The 15,544-nt window shown below is 36.4% G+C and overlaps 2 protein-coding genes across 17 annotated transcripts in view; one reads left to right on the forward strand and one right to left on the reverse strand.

Moving 5' to 3' along the window:
• Positions 1-15,544, reverse strand: part of RUNX2 (RUNX family transcription factor 2) — a 268,350-nt gene that overhangs the window by 221,401 nt on the left and 31,405 nt on the right. The gene's annotated exons all lie outside the window — the stretch shown is intronic.
• Positions 3,222-15,544, forward strand: part of SUPT3H (SPT3 homolog, SAGA and STAGA complex component) — a 304,630-nt gene continuing 292,307 nt past the window's right edge. For 2 of the 7 annotated variants that reach the window (XM_039326201.1, XM_039326206.1), the window contains exons 1-2: positions 3,228-3,446; positions 6,529-6,629. In XM_039326201.1, coding sequence (XP_039182135.1) covers positions 6,529-6,629 — 101 coding nt within the window. In that variant the 5' untranslated portion in view covers positions 3,228-3,446. Of the gene's footprint in view, positions 3,447-3,504; positions 3,731-6,528; positions 6,630-15,544 lie in introns of those variants that run through there. The other 5 variants (XM_039326205.1, XM_039326202.1, XM_039326207.1 and 2 more) reach the window with 5 other exon arrangements.

Below are 15,544 nucleotides of genomic sequence, written 5' to 3' on the forward strand. Positions count from 1 at the left end.
ATAAAAACATTGCATGGCTTGAATGATTTCTCAGCTAGAAGGAGAATGTTGTCCACCATTTTTAGTAATAGGCAACCTGTTTGTAAGTACAGTATGTGTGGTCCATAAGCTGGACATCTTTAATCTGGGGAGTGCCTATACTACTGGCTATAGCTTGTAACTCTCCTTACTAACAGTCTTTCAAGGAAGACCAGGCAGAATATTAGAATTCTATTTTACTAATACTCAGGCAGTCCTCTTTTAACTATCCCTTGTACAGCAAACTTACACTGGCATTGAATGAGTAAGTACTTATGACTGGTCCTTTACATGTCAATTGCAGTGTCTCTGTGATCACATGGTGTCACAATTACAACATTGCAGCATCCCTCAGTTATTGCCATTTGTGACCTTCTTTATTGGCTTTCTACAGGCAAAGTCAATGAGGAAACTGCCAGTTCCTAAATAGCAACCACATGATGTCCTCTCTTAATGACCCATGGTGATTTGCCTAATAATGGCAACCAGAAATGCCGGAATGTTCATTGCTTAAGTGGCACAGTCATGTGACTTCAGGTTTTATGATTTCCAGTCCCAGTTACCACTAGGTGAGCACTACCTGTAGACTAAAGAAATATAACAGTGTTTTCCCTTCCTTCTTAACCTGAATTTATTTTCTCCCAAGTTTAAAACATGGGAGAAAATGTAGTGGTTGCTACATTGCTTATCCAAGGACATTTTTGGGGCTCTCTCCATAAGCAAGGAAGTGTTTCAGAGCATGCAGAGATACAAGCATAGCAGTTTTTGTAGCTCCTTAAAGCAACCATGCCTTTCCTGGGAATTCATGACTGTCCTTTGCAAAAAATATTGAGAAAAAAATTGGTTGGTTTAAGGGGCTGCAAAGAGATGGCATATTTTTGCCTATTTGGTAAAAGACAGCTTTTTTGCATTTAAACTAAACTGTGGCATAGTTGCAGAATTTGCATTAAAAAACAGAAAGCAAACAAATAGCAAGTTTCCAGGCAGAATACTATCGGTGACCTAATTATTACTTTTATGCATATCCTGGGGCAAGAAGGCCCATCCCTTCAATGTAACAAAGCTAATAGGTTCAACTTTTATGAGTACAGAATCTTAGTCAGGACTTAAGCCACTTCTGGATAAAAGACTACTGTTTTTCCACCATGTCCATCTATCTGTTAGGACAGGGGTGTCAAACTCCCAACGTCACGTGATATGTCATGACGTATTGTGACTTTTTTGCTATTGCAAGCAATGGGGTGGGTGCGGTTTTGCTATGATTCATCCGGCCCGTGGGGCAATAGTTTGACACCCCTGTGTTAGGACAAAGTCTGATTTGATAAACTATAAACATTCTGTATTATAATGCAGCAATGGTATAAAAGGCATTATATCAATATATATTTAAGCATTACTGCATAACAAACAATGACTATTTGTTTTTACTGTTGTTATTTGCAAACTTGAGTTTGCATGATTTTTTTTTACTCTGACTTTGTAAAACAGGAACCTAGAACAGCAATCCAATCCTTAATAAAGGACCAAGAAGAAACAGAATCATTGCAGAAAATTATTGACTATCCATTGATAAGGGTAGCTTATAAGTAGCTGGGATATTACTTATGACTGTGCAATTCAAAAATGATTCTGTATTGCAGTGCTTCAGACCTTGCATGAGCAAAGGATTTCTTTGCTATTGATTAAAGTAGCTTTTTTCAGGTTTTCATTAGATTAATTCTTAAAGCAGACAAAACTTTTTCTCATTTTTTTTTTACAAAAGTTTAAAAACAAGAGGGTACTTTAATGAAAAAGAGAGAAATCCTCTGCTGACACAAGGTCTAAGTTCTTCTAAAACATTTTAAAGCATTTATAGTCCAAACAACTTAAGTTTGCGATTTGGGGAAAAAAGTTTAATTTTAATATGGTAAATTTAGAAAAAAAGTGAATTGGACAGAAATGTAATTCTTTCCTAGGATGAGTTTTATTGCTATCATATGTCTATTTGATGTTACTTCCAAGCTGAGAAAGTTCATATAAATTAATATTCTCAACTTTGAACAAAAGCATTATTACATCCACATAAATTGTGGACACGTAATCTAAAGTACTTTTGCCAAACATCATTCTATTAAACATAAGGCTCTTAACATTATTCCCTGAAACCATGAATTGGTAAACCAGTTTGGGCTAGGAAGCAAGAACTGGTCTTGGTAATAATGGAAAATCACTTTTAAATTTTTGCCAAAGAAACTACAGTACATAAATATGTCTACAAGCTCATTAGGAATGAAGATTAACTGAACGCAATACTAAAACCACTGTAGTACTTATGTTCTGTATCACAATTAGCATGGATTCATATGAACATTTCAGAAGTTTATTTTCAGAAATATGATTTTGTTTAGAGAAGATTAAATTCTAGATACCCTTAAATTTAGATAAACTGTACAATATCAAAATGCTATTTTGAACTGGAATTGAAACTGTTATGAGGTGTCTGAAATGACATATTAAATTGCTGAGTGATAGCTTTCATATAAAGAACTATGAATAAAACTCTTTTTATGCAACGTTTTCTTTCCTTTTAAAATATTTTTTATGAACAACAGGCTTCAGAAGAATTCCTAAAATATCACATAGAACTTTATAATTACTAATTTTAAATAGTGTTAATAAAATATTATCTCCATCTAACGGTTCAAATATAAACTAAAGCATGTTGAAATAATCTTATTCCATCTGAACATCTGAATTCACTTTGCAGGATATGGCATGCAGCTGCATTTAGATTCAAAGCAAGAGCAACTGCAGTACATTGACCCATTGAATATTACAGTAGGTTTTGAGTTTCATGTTAGTTGGATTTATTGGAGAAAATTGATTTGAGTGCTTCTGCTTTTGCCAGAGTTTTTTAATGTTCGGAAGAAAGGAAATAAGACATGCATAGGATGTGACTTTGATGTGCAACAAGTTAATTATCTAAACCGTCTAACAAATCTTGGCTGGGGGAAGTAATTATTTTTAACGGTACAGGGTGGTCTGATGAAATGTTTTCCGCATCTCAATAAAACACTTCATATTCTTCGCAGTTTGGGAATGAAGCTTCCCACGCTCGGGCCACGTTATCTTGACAAGTGATGAAAACTGACCAAAACGGAAGCAAAATTTTCCCTGCGTTGTTGTAGTACATTAATTTCCTTTGCTTTGGGGCAATAATGAAGTCGCTGGTCACGAAATACAAAATCGTGTAAAAAACGTCCAGGGAAAAGCCAAGGCCAATCTTCTTCTCAACCAAAAGCGCGCCTCCTGGCGTGGCCTCGTGGCCAGTTTGTCGGCCTGGTCCACGAATCAGAGGCGACGCGTCTTTCGCCGCGACTCGCGCAGGAAGCGCCGCCATGGCTCTTCCCGCCCGCTGAGAAGCCGCTGCTGCCGAAAGGGCTGCTCAGGTACGGTTGGGGGAGCCTCTGCCCGCCCAGGGAGCCGCGTGCACGGAGGCGGGGATAGAACGGACCCCCCCCCGCCAGGACCCGGGGAAAGTCCCGAGGGGGCCCGCGCTTCCTTATGAGCCAATCCGGGGAAGGAAGCTTCGTTGTGCCTGGATTCCTTTAAGTTGAGAAACGCCGGGATAGCGGCGTCTCTGGTTTATGGACGAAAGAGGTGGAATTATATGCCGAACAAGCATGCATGACAGCGAACATGCGGCTCTCTCCTGGGCTGGGAAAGGTCACGTGTAGGCCGCGGGTCTTGCCAATTTGCTAACTAGCTTGCTGGCTTGAACAGACGGGGGGGGAGGGGGGAGAGTCCTACTGCCTGCCGTCCTGCTTGCCTTCGCCGCGCCGCTGGCTCCGGCTGCCATGTGGGGCTTATGGGTGGCGGTGTGTTCTTGCTTACAGCCTCCAATTGTGGTAGCGGTGTCTTCTTGTTTTTTTAATTACTCTTTTTCTGTTGTCGGCCCTAAAAATGGAGCTGAGAAACACCAGCATTTCCCCAAAGCAAACCTACAGACTAAAAGGAGGGCTTTCCTTCTGGAGACAGGAAGAAATCTTAAGATTTGCCTTCTTGCTGGAACAGATGAAGCCCATCCTCTCCTGCAGGCTCCATCTGGATTGACTGAGAAGGCCAAGATCTCCGAGATAACTGAGCTGTGTTTTTTGTATTTTTTTTAAACAAAGCATTGAGTTAATTCTCCCCCCATTCTAAAACAAGGGGCTCGTGCAGTTTCCAACTCAGCTACCCTCCCCATCATACCCCTGCATATTTGGAAAAGTGTGCAGCTGCCTGTTCAGGCCCTATACTGAGTGAAGGTCTATGGAAAATAATTTTCCATTAATGCTGTTTCAGCCACAGTAGTATTGTACACTCTTTCGGTCACTAAGCTGAAGACTCCAGTATTAACAAAATGTGTGATAGTCTGACCACACTTAAAATACTGCATCCTATTCCTGGCATCACATTTTAGGAAGACAAGGGCAAACTGGAGCATAACCATGAAAAACAAGGTGATAAGAGGTCTGAAAAAACCAAGGAATGCTTAGAGATGTTTGGTATGTTTAGTCTGGAGAGAAGATGACTAGGGAGACATGATAGAGGTCTTCAAGTGTTGGATGAGCTTTTAAAATTTGTTCCAGAAGATGGGATAAGAAAAAATATGTGTAAATTACAAGGAAGTTGATTTTAGTTGAATGTTAGGTTTAACCTTACTAATGGTAAGAATTCAGCAGTGACAGACTATATCAAGAGATGCTGGACTATTCTTTTCTGGTGGTATTAGGTATACTGTAGTAGTAGATTTTCAAACTGAATATGGACTTGGATTAGATGATTTTCCAAGTTCTTTTCAACCTTGCAATTTGTGATACTCTGATATTACACGAACAGCAGTGAATACTCAGAAGCACTTTTAAAGTGCTGGAGATGTTCAAGTTTTACCCTTAATTTGGAATAACTCTTTGAGAATGGTTTGTCTTACCCAATTTGAACATGGAAAGTGCAGAATGACTTGGCAAAGAGCATTTCTGAGGTGCAATTACTGGGAATTTGTGTTTGGAACCTTATACCCATGTAGAAATATCGATTGGCTTGAATGCCCAGTTAAGCCTCCAAAGTCCAAGGTGTTCATTTTAAAATGATTACCCATCCTCTGTGTTAAAAGAAAAATATCTACTCCAAAGGAAGAGTTTAAACTTGTTAGGGATGCACTGAAGATAATGGTGCCAAGTCACATATAAACTTTCTCCAGGCATTTAAAACTGAACAAAAATACTGTGGTGAGTGCTGACACCCATTAGCCTGGGAAGAGGAATATAGGAATTAGAACCTACCTACTACCTGCCTGCCTGCCTGCCTGCCTGCCTGCCTTCCTTCCTTCCTTCCTTCCTTCCTTCCTTCCTTCCTTCCTTCCTTCCTTCCTTCCTTCCTTCCTTCCTTCCTTCCTTCCTTCCTTCCTTCCTTCCTTCCTTCTCTATCTATCTATCCATCCATCCATCCATCCTCCAATACTTTTACAAAATTTTGGTGATTGATTGAGCCTGTCCTATCTAACGTACTCTTTGTTATATATCTTGCTTCCACAAGGTTTTACTTTTGGATTCAGACATTTGCAAGTTCTGTAAAGTTTTACAGACTAATTAGTAGGATTTTGTTTTACTTTTATTCAGTACTAAGTGTATATTATTTGCTTTTATGAATTCTATCAAAAAGTTAAACTTGAAAAACATGTGAGGCTGAAAAAAAGATTGTTATTGCTTTAAGGGATCCACTCAGTAGCAATACCTTTTCAGGATTAAAAAGAAGAGTGAAAAAAAATCTCATAAGGGACCAAGAAGAGCTGTGCTTGTTCTGAATCATTTTTGAAGATTTAAGAATCGTAATGTCTGCTTATTTGCCACCAGACAAACAATATTTAAAGCATTGTCTCTTAAACTCCACAAATGGTTCCCACTGAAAATCCCAATTCAGCTCTGACATCTCATATTGGGAGGACTCAGAAAATTGTTACTGATTAATATTCACTTCAGATATTTGGACTATAAACAGTTCAGGATTCAGAAATGCAAAAAAAGGAAGATGTATTTTATAATGTATTTTTAAAAATACATGTACATATCCTTAACATTTGATTTAATATTTTACCTAATATTGATGTCAAAAAGAGATCAAAATTTAAGGCCAGTTGAATTATATCAGAGTTACAGTAATTACTGTAAAGTGATATAGCTGATATAATTCAACTTACATATTAAATGTTGACTCCTTTTAGGTTAGCCCTAGAAAAAATATTAGATGTTTATGCAGGTTCTTGGTCAAAATAAAGTCTGAATTGAAGTCACATTAATTATAATTAGTATGCATTATTTTTGCCTACCTGTTTGATAAAATAATATGTCCTGAAAATTTTACACATGCTGAAGAAAGTATTGCAAATTTTTGGTTGAAGCACAGTTGGTTTAATACATTGAAATATCCCTGACGGTTTGTGGAGTTCACTTGCTATATTTCATGTGTTGTCCTTGTCTGCTGTTTACTCAGATGAGCAGTACTGGACCCAGCCCAATGTCAGCTGTTCCGTCTAGCAGTGGAAGAGGGACGGGGAGATCAACAAACTTTATTCTAGAATTGCAAAGTATGATGTGAGTATAATTCTGTTTCTATATCTTACAATATTTATGGCTAGGCAATAGTCCAGGGGTGTCAAACTGCTGGCCCGTGGGCCGGTTTCATCATACTGAAGCCATGCCCACCCCATTGCTGGCAATGCAAAAAGTCGCAATATGTCGCAACACATCACATGATGTGGCGAGTTTTGACACCTGTGCAATAGTCAGGAAAGGAAAGGTTTAATTAATATATATTAATGATCTGATGTTGCAGAGGGTAAAATGTATTTCAGGATTGAATAAAGTAGTAAGGACGTCCCTTGACTTTGAATGATAAATAAGGCAATAAATGTTATGTATGTCTTATAATAGCTTTATAATTTTCTACTTTTTTATGTTTAACAATAAAATAATTGCATTGATACTAAAGTTAGCATATGTAGATAATTTAGAATTTCGTATTCTTCCTCCTGACATTACAAATAATAAATATTAGAGATGATGATTTACAGTGAATTAATCAGTTCTCCTTTGTAATGAGAGCACAACATTGTTTTTGCTTTTCTTTTATTGTTTATTGGTCCATGATATGTAGGTTTCATAGAGTTGTCTTCTACAATGGACCAAATTACAAATCTTGATTTAGAAGAAGGAATCCTATTAAGACTGAATAGATGTAAGGGAAGTGAGATTGTTATTTATGGATCATTGTTTATTATTTATTGACCAATTTATTTTCATTTTAAGATAAAAGTGGTATCTTTCTATTAGACCTCCAGAGGGAGTATTATTATAAATATGGTGCCTAATTCTTTAACGGCAAGGATTTGCTATACAAATTTCAGTTGCACTATGCTTTATGTTGGTTTAATTTTTTTTTTAACAATGAGATGATCTATTTAGAAAAATTCTTATGACTGCCCCTCAAAAGATAACTTCAGATAACTTTTTTTATTGAAAATTTTAAAGTTTTTACAAATAAGAAAAAAGAAAAAAAAAGACAAAAAACAACCCTAACCCACCCACCCCAACCCTCCCTCTCCATCCCCCCCAACCTTCCCAGAGCTGAGTATAGGCTTAGTTAAAAAATTTTAAGAATCTTAAAAAAAATTGAAAAAATATAAATCATAAGTATATCTAAATACATTACATAAACAACTTGTAAAGTTATTAACAATAATATATATATAAGAAAAAAGCATAAATATTAAAAAGAAAAAGTACTTGAAAGAGAAAAAAGTAAGAAAAAAAGGAGAAAGAAGAAAAGAGATATGGAAAAAGTACAATCTATAAAATATTAAAATTTATATATAAGTTATTGAAAAACTAAATGATATTTTTTTATATCCAATTTATATTGTATAAAATTTATCCATTTTTCCCATACCGCAAAGAATTTCTCTTGCGATTGCTCCTTTAAGAAAGCCGAAATCTTTGCCATTTCCGCCAAATAAGAAACTTTAAAAAACCACTCTTGCAAGGTAGGCAAGGACTCCTTCTTCCAATATTGCCCTACTAACAGCCTTGCGGCTGTAATCAAATTTAACATCAATATAACCTCCTTAGCGTCACAATCAGTAACAATACCTAACAAAAACAATTGTGGGGTAAATTTTACCCTCTTTCTAAAAATTCTTTGAATATTCCACCATATCTTAATCCAAAAAGCTTTTATATTTTTACACGACCACCAAATATGATAATAAGTAGCATCCAAACAACCACATTTCCAACATTTAGGCTGTAAGTCAGGATACATACGAGACATTTTTTGTGGATCAAGGTGCCATCTATAAAACATTTTATAGAAATTCTCCCTTAAGTTCTGGGCTTGTGTGAATTTAACATTCCTCACCCAGATAGTTTCCCAGGTATCCAGTAGAACTGGTTCACCAAAATTTTGTGCCCATTTAATCATACATTCTTTAATTAGTTCTGATTCTGAATCCAGTTCTACTAGAACCCCATAAATTCTCTTAATATGAGTTCGCCTTTGATCTTTTACTTGTTTAAAAAGATTTTCATCTTCTTTAAGCAAGCCCATATTACGGTCCATCTTCCATCTATCCACTATTTGTCTATACTGAAACCATGAATAAATAATATTTTCATGTGCTAAATCTTCCAAAGATTTTAACTGCCAATTTTGACCATCCCATCTAAGTAATTGTGTATAAGAAACACTATCCATCTTAACTCCTCTCCTTATCCCCTCTATCGCATGCCAAGGTATAGCCCATAATGGTATTTTAAAATCACTTTTATAATATTTCCTCCAAACCCGGAGTAGAGAAATCCTTATAATATGAGATTTAAAAACCCGATCAGCTTTTTTATTAAAAATTAAATAGGCATGCCATCCAAAAAGTAAATCCCAACCCTCCAAATGGAGTATTTCTACATTTGTTAAATTAACCCAATCACTAATTAGTGTTAAAACCACAGCATCATAATACAATTTCAGATTCGGTACCTTGAGTCCACCTCTCTCACGGAAATCTTGCATAATTTTAAGCTTTACTCTTGGTTTTTTCCCTGCCCAAATAAATTTGTTAATACCTTTCTGCCATTCATTTAAATTAATCTCATTCTTTAAAATAGGTAACATTTGAAATAGAAAAAGAAACTTTGGCAGGACATTCATTTTAATCACTGCTATTCTTCCCATAAGAGATAACTGTAACTTCTCCCAATTTTTCAAATCTTTTTGTACCCTGACCCACAGCCTTTCATAATTGTTTTTATACAATTTTACATTAGAAACAGATAGGGTAACCCCCAAATATTTTATCTTATCAACAACTTCAAAATCTGTCAAATTAACCAAAATCTGCTTATCCAAATTAGTCATATTTTTAGGTAAACTTCAGATAACTTTTAAGCTAGGACAAAAACATTCTTATAGATGAAAAACTTCACATCTTTATTTTTAGATGTAAAATGAGTAACTGAGATTGTTGTATATATTTCCCAGCCTCTCTAAGTTGGTATGTCTCCGATAATTACTTTATGTCTTTTTTTTGTAAAGAAAAGCAGAACTAGAAGATGTAAGATAGTGATTTGGAATGATTTATGGTAGTACTGGACTATTGAAAATAGTTTGCATTGATGTGAAAATTTTTTACTGCTTGGCATTTGCTATCCCGAGATATATATTCTTCTTTAAGGTTTAGTTTCTTCCCTAAATATCTGGTATAGTTGCAGGCAAAAAAGTGACCAATTTCTCAACTTTGAGATCCTAATAACTATAGGTATTACTATTTATGGCAACGTTGAGAGAATCTTATTAGAAATATATTCCACTTTAAGGTTCTGAAAGAACAATGATACATTTTATATTTATCTGCATGAATTAAAGATACAGTACAGATTGAGTATAGGTATTTCATAATTGAGCCCAAATTTTCTGCTAAGCAAGACACTTCTTAAGTGAGTTTTGTCCCAGTTTAGCAACTTTTTTTTGCTACCATTAAGCAATTCACTGCAGTTGTTAACTGAATCATGCAGTTGTTAATCAAATCTGGCTTCTCCCATTTACTTTGTTGTCAGAAACTGGCTGGGAAGGTCAGAATGATGATCACATGACTCTGGGACAGTGCAACTGTCATAAATACATGCCAGTTGCAAAGCACCTGAATTTTGATCATGTGACCGTGGGGAACAGGAGACCAAAAAAAGGGGGGGGGAGTACAAGAAGAGGGGAAGACCAAAGAACCTGAGACAGAAGAAGGTGGAAAAAGGTGGGGAGACAACATCAAAGACATACAACAACAGCATCAAATAATGATTTGAGGCTGCCAGAAGTAAGCAACCAGACTTTCGTATCTCCCTTGAAACCTGAAGTGATAAAAGAGGAAGTAAAGAAGAAGAAGAAGAAAACTGATCATAAGTCTCTTTTTTTTCAATGCTATTGTAACTTTGAATGATCACTATACGAATGGTTGTAAATCAAGGACTATCTGTACTTGTGCTGCAACAGCTTGCTTATGGGATTGTTCTCAAAAGGAAGTTATATCTTCCTATAGAATATGGTCTCCCTAAGTCAGGGGTGTCAAACTCAATTTCATTGAGGGCCGCATCAGCATTGCGGTTGCCCTCCGGGGGGCCGGGTGTGTGTGGCCAGGGTGGGTGCAGCCTACTGGGTGGGTGTGGATGGAGTAAGTGTGGTCTACTGGGTGGGCATGGCCAGCTCTACATTGTTCGCATCAAGGGTGCCTGTGGGGGCCTGGGCAGGAATGGGACAGATCTGAGGGTCTCTGGCAGAAGGGGGTGGAACTGGGGCAAGCGCCAAGGCATGATCCATTTCTTCATTCCTCACAAAGGGTGACACCTCCCCAGCATGCACCCAGGAGGCGGGGCCGACACAGCAGGGGTTAGTTCCTCGGTGTTTCTAGATGGCCTTGTGGAGGTAAGACTGAATGCGTTTCAGCATAGATGGCCACCACAAAATTGTACATTGGCTCCTGGCCGGCCAGGGCCAAGGCAGCGGGGCCCGTTCCCTCACTGTTTCCAGGATGGCTTCGCGGGCCACATGAAACCACTTCGCGGGCCGCATCCGCCCCCTGGGCCTTGTGTTTGACATGACTTCCCTAAGTGAACACTTGCTTTTTCACAAGGAGTTGCCAATAGATGCTGTGGGCTATCTCGATTCCAAGGTACTTTTATGCCTTGTAATCTGAAACCCTGCAGCACTCCAATACATGTCTGCAGTCATGTGAAGAAAAACAATTGTAATTCACAAAGTACCACTTGAGGTTCTTTGCTGGAATGTAGAACAGTTAAAAATCGACCATCTGGATTTACCTTTAAAATATCTGTGAATTGAGTCCCCAATCTACATTTTCTTTCTGTTCTTTTATTCCTCTGATCAAGCAGAAAATTTATATTTTGTTATTAATAATATATTTTGGTATTTGGACTGGGGGGAAATAGAACAGAACATTTCTTGGATTTGGAAATCAAAGGGCATGAATGTGGAAATTATGGACAAGAATCTGACAAGCATCATTTTATATAATTGCAAGACTTCCTGATTAAGCACTTTTGAAAGTATATACCCAATTCCTGTTAATACATGAGTTCAGCAGAAATAGAAAACGTAGACATCTTTGTATTCATTTAAGACCAAGGACAGTTTTGATTTTAAAAGTTATCCAAACAAATAAACTGATTCTGAAATATTTTTGATCAACTGTTTAGATAACTACATTGGAACTGATGGAATACTTTTAAATACATTTATTTCTTCTACCTTGTTTCTTAAAAGAAGTCCTTTTAGCAGAAATAAAATTTCATGATAGGAATAGATTATGAGCAAATTTAAAATTATTTTCCTTGGCTTCTGATTTATAGCATTGACCCCTAATTTTTCTAGGACTGTTCAGGGCTTAAATAACAAAATGTAATATATATCCCTATCTTAAAGCACATTTATTTGTACAAAAGGATATTATTCAATGAAATCAGTCTTTAAAGATTTTAAAAAGTGATTTTGTCATAAAGAGATAATAATTGTATTTGCCACAGAGACTTGCTGTTAGGTACGGTGCTTGATAATTATGCTACTTAAAAGTTAGTCAGCTAGATACAGCAGGATTGACTAATGACTATAAAATAATTAAATATTTTAGAAACTTATCTCCATGGCTGCAGTGTCTTGTTAAAACTACATTAGAAATGATAAATCAAGATTGATAGCTGTTCTTAATGACCACAGAAGCAGCTTTGGAAAAGATCTAAAAAACAGAGATTTCCCGATGATTCTCTATATAGCTGATATTTGCTCTATGATCTAAAACAGTGGTTCTCAACCTGTGGGTCGGGACCCCATTTGGGGTCGAACGACCATTTCACGGTCGCCAAACAAGGCAGTCTGCCATTTTCCCCCCTTTTCCTTAGCTGTGCTACTCCCTTTTATTCTATTGACTTTTGGAAGCCAATAAATAGATTCTCTTGAATAGAGTCTAATTCTATTGGCTTTCGAAAGCCAATAGGAATTGTCCAGGCTGTCTCTGCCCTGCTGAGCCCACCAAAACTCCTATTCTGCAAACGGTGCTGCACAAGTTGAGTAGTCCTCGACTTATGACCGGTTGAGTAGTCCTCGACTTACAACTGGTTGGGGGTCACGGCATTAAAAAGTTGAGAACCACTGGTCTAAAATATAAATTGAGCAATGGAAACATACAGAAAAATTCCAATTTTCCTACTGTTATGCTTACATTAACGTATAATTTATGTCAAGATGTGAATATATGCACTGCATATATTTCCTTATCTCCTGTAAAGAATGAAGCTACAGTACAAATTAATAAAATAAGCATAACTAAAATTAGCAGACTGGAAATTGAAATGTAATGATTGTGACTCTAGAGAGCCTCATTTCAATTATTTAACCTTTCCATTAAATAAATGAGAAATATATTGAAACTGAATATTATATTGGACTATGTACAGTATAGGACTGATACATTCCATGTAGAGAAGTGTTATTTAATACATGCACTTCTTATATATGTGGTACTAGCTCTTCAATTAAAAGACTAAGAAAGGCTTTTAAACAGGAAAATGTCTATGTACTGTATATGTTGACATTTTTGCATTTGGGGAATGAAAATTGCCTTTGAGTACATTGCCATTAAAAGGTACTTCAGATGAAAGCAGTGTCTAATGAGACAAAGAGAAGCAAGATAGGGAAGCCTCTAAGTTACTAGTGTTTAATTGTATTGCACACTGTTAGCTGTATTAATAAACTGCAGTTTGTCAGTATTCTAAAATATACTGTCTATCACTAGCAATTCGAAATCAGTAATATTTTGAAAATGTATTCATTCAAGATAATTATTTTTTAAAGCACTTATATTGTATACTTTGAGATCTGTATGCTAAGAAATAACATGTAACATTAAATAAAAGACCTTTCAAAACATAGGACTTTAGTTTTATAATCTCTGTTGGGGAATGAAACCAAAAGAGCTAATAATATCCAGAAAGAAATATTAACAACTACCATAAAAGTGTTAAATGCAAAATAATGTTCAGATATGAGCCCAACATTATGCTTACATATTCAAAATGTCACAGTAGCTGAAAGAAAAATGGAAGCTTATATTAAGTGAGAACAATGCAAGCTTAAGCAGATAGTACATGTGTCTGTAATAAACACTTGTATAATTTTAAATATTTGCTTATAATCTTTTTCTTTTGCATACTGTGACTTTTTGTATTTTTAGTTCTGCTTTGGTATGGTTTATTGTTTTAATGAAAAGACTAAATTTATTTATGTTTGGTATTGTACTTTGGACATGCTAGTGGAGGACATGGACAGACTTGAACACTGGGCGCGATCTAACAAAATGAAATTCAATGGTGAAAAAAGTAAGGTTCTACATTTAGGCAAGAAAAACCAAATGTACAGTATAGTATAGGGGGTACTTTGGTCAATAGTAGTAACTGTGAGAGGGATCTCGGAGTCCTAGTGGACAATTACTTAAATATGAGCCAGCAGTGTGCTGCAACTGCCAAAAAAGCCAACACAGTGCTGGGCTGCATTAATTAACAGGGATAGAATCAAGATCACATGAAATATTAATACCACTTTACAATGCTTGGTAAGGCTACACTTGGAATACTGCATCCAGTTTTGGTCACCATGATGTAAAAAAGATGCTGAGACTCTAGAAAGAGTACAGAGAAGAGCAACAAAGATGACAGGGGACTGGAGGCTAAGACATACAAGGAACGGTTGCTGGAATTGGGTATGTCTAGTTTAACGAAGAGAAGGATGAGGGGGGAGATGATAGCAGTGTTCCAATATCTCAGGGGCTGCCACGAAGAAGAGGGAGTCAAGCTATTCTCCAAAGTGCCTGAGGGCAGAACAAGAAGCAACGGATGGAAATTAATCAATGAGAGAAGCAACCTAGAACTAAGGAGAAACTTCCTGACAGTTAAACAATTAACCAATGGAACAACTTGCCTCCAGAAGCGGTGAATGCTCCAACACTGGAAGTTTTTAAGAAGAGACTGGACAGCCATTTGTCCGAAATGGTATAGGGTTTCCTGCCTGAGCAGGTTGGACTTGATGACCTCCAAGGTCCCTTCCCACTTTATTATTATTATTATTATATTATTATTACATCATTTAGGATAATTCTTTCTGCTCTAAGGAACTTTTAATATTAAAAGCATTAAATAAATCTACATAAAGATTCCTCTGTAATTCATCCTTTTATCAATTTTCTGTGGATGGTGGTTAGGGGCTTTCTCAGGATTTTAAAAGCATCATTCCATCAGTTTTCTAAGAAAGGAATGGCACATCATTTGTAGAATCCTATTGTACTTAAGTCAAATTCTGATAAAAAGTTTGACCACCTTTTATTTTCCTTGCTTCAAGTTAGCATTGACTCCTGGCAGAAGATCCTGTAGTTTTCTTGGCAAGATTTTTCTGGAAATGTTTTGCCATTGTCTCTTTCCTTGGGTTAAGAGAGAGGGATTGGTCTAAGATTACCCAGTTGGCTTTGTGCGTCAGAGAGGATTAGAACTCACAGTCACTTGATTTCTAGTTGGGTGCCTTAACCACTACACCAAACTGACCAACTTCTCTTTATTAAGAAAAGAGAAATTTAAAATCAGGTGATCGTATATTTAAAGTTACTATAAAATATCCCAGTTAGATCAAAGTGTTTGCCTTCCCAATAGAGAGAGGTGAATGCTGTATTGTGGAATGCATTTTTCCTGAAAGTGCAAAATATATTTCATCTTTAAAGTTACACAGTAGCCCAACCCTGTTCTGGCTACTAGTGATCTGTGTTCTAGCCTAAATGTGACCCTGTATGTTTTCCTAGTATTTTCTTTATTTCACTCTTCAAATGTGTTTATTATTATTGTCATATCCATCACTCTAGAGAGTTGATTTTGGTTGATGTTGGAAGGAAATGGTAATAATGATCTTG

Source organism: Crotalus tigris, unplaced genomic scaffold (genome assembly GCF_016545835.1).
Source record: "Crotalus tigris isolate CLP2741 ecotype Arizona unplaced genomic scaffold, ASM1654583v1 scf7180000024340.7048381, whole genome shotgun sequence".
NCBI classification, from domain to species: Eukaryota; Metazoa; Chordata; class Lepidosauria; order Squamata; family Viperidae; genus Crotalus; species Crotalus tigris.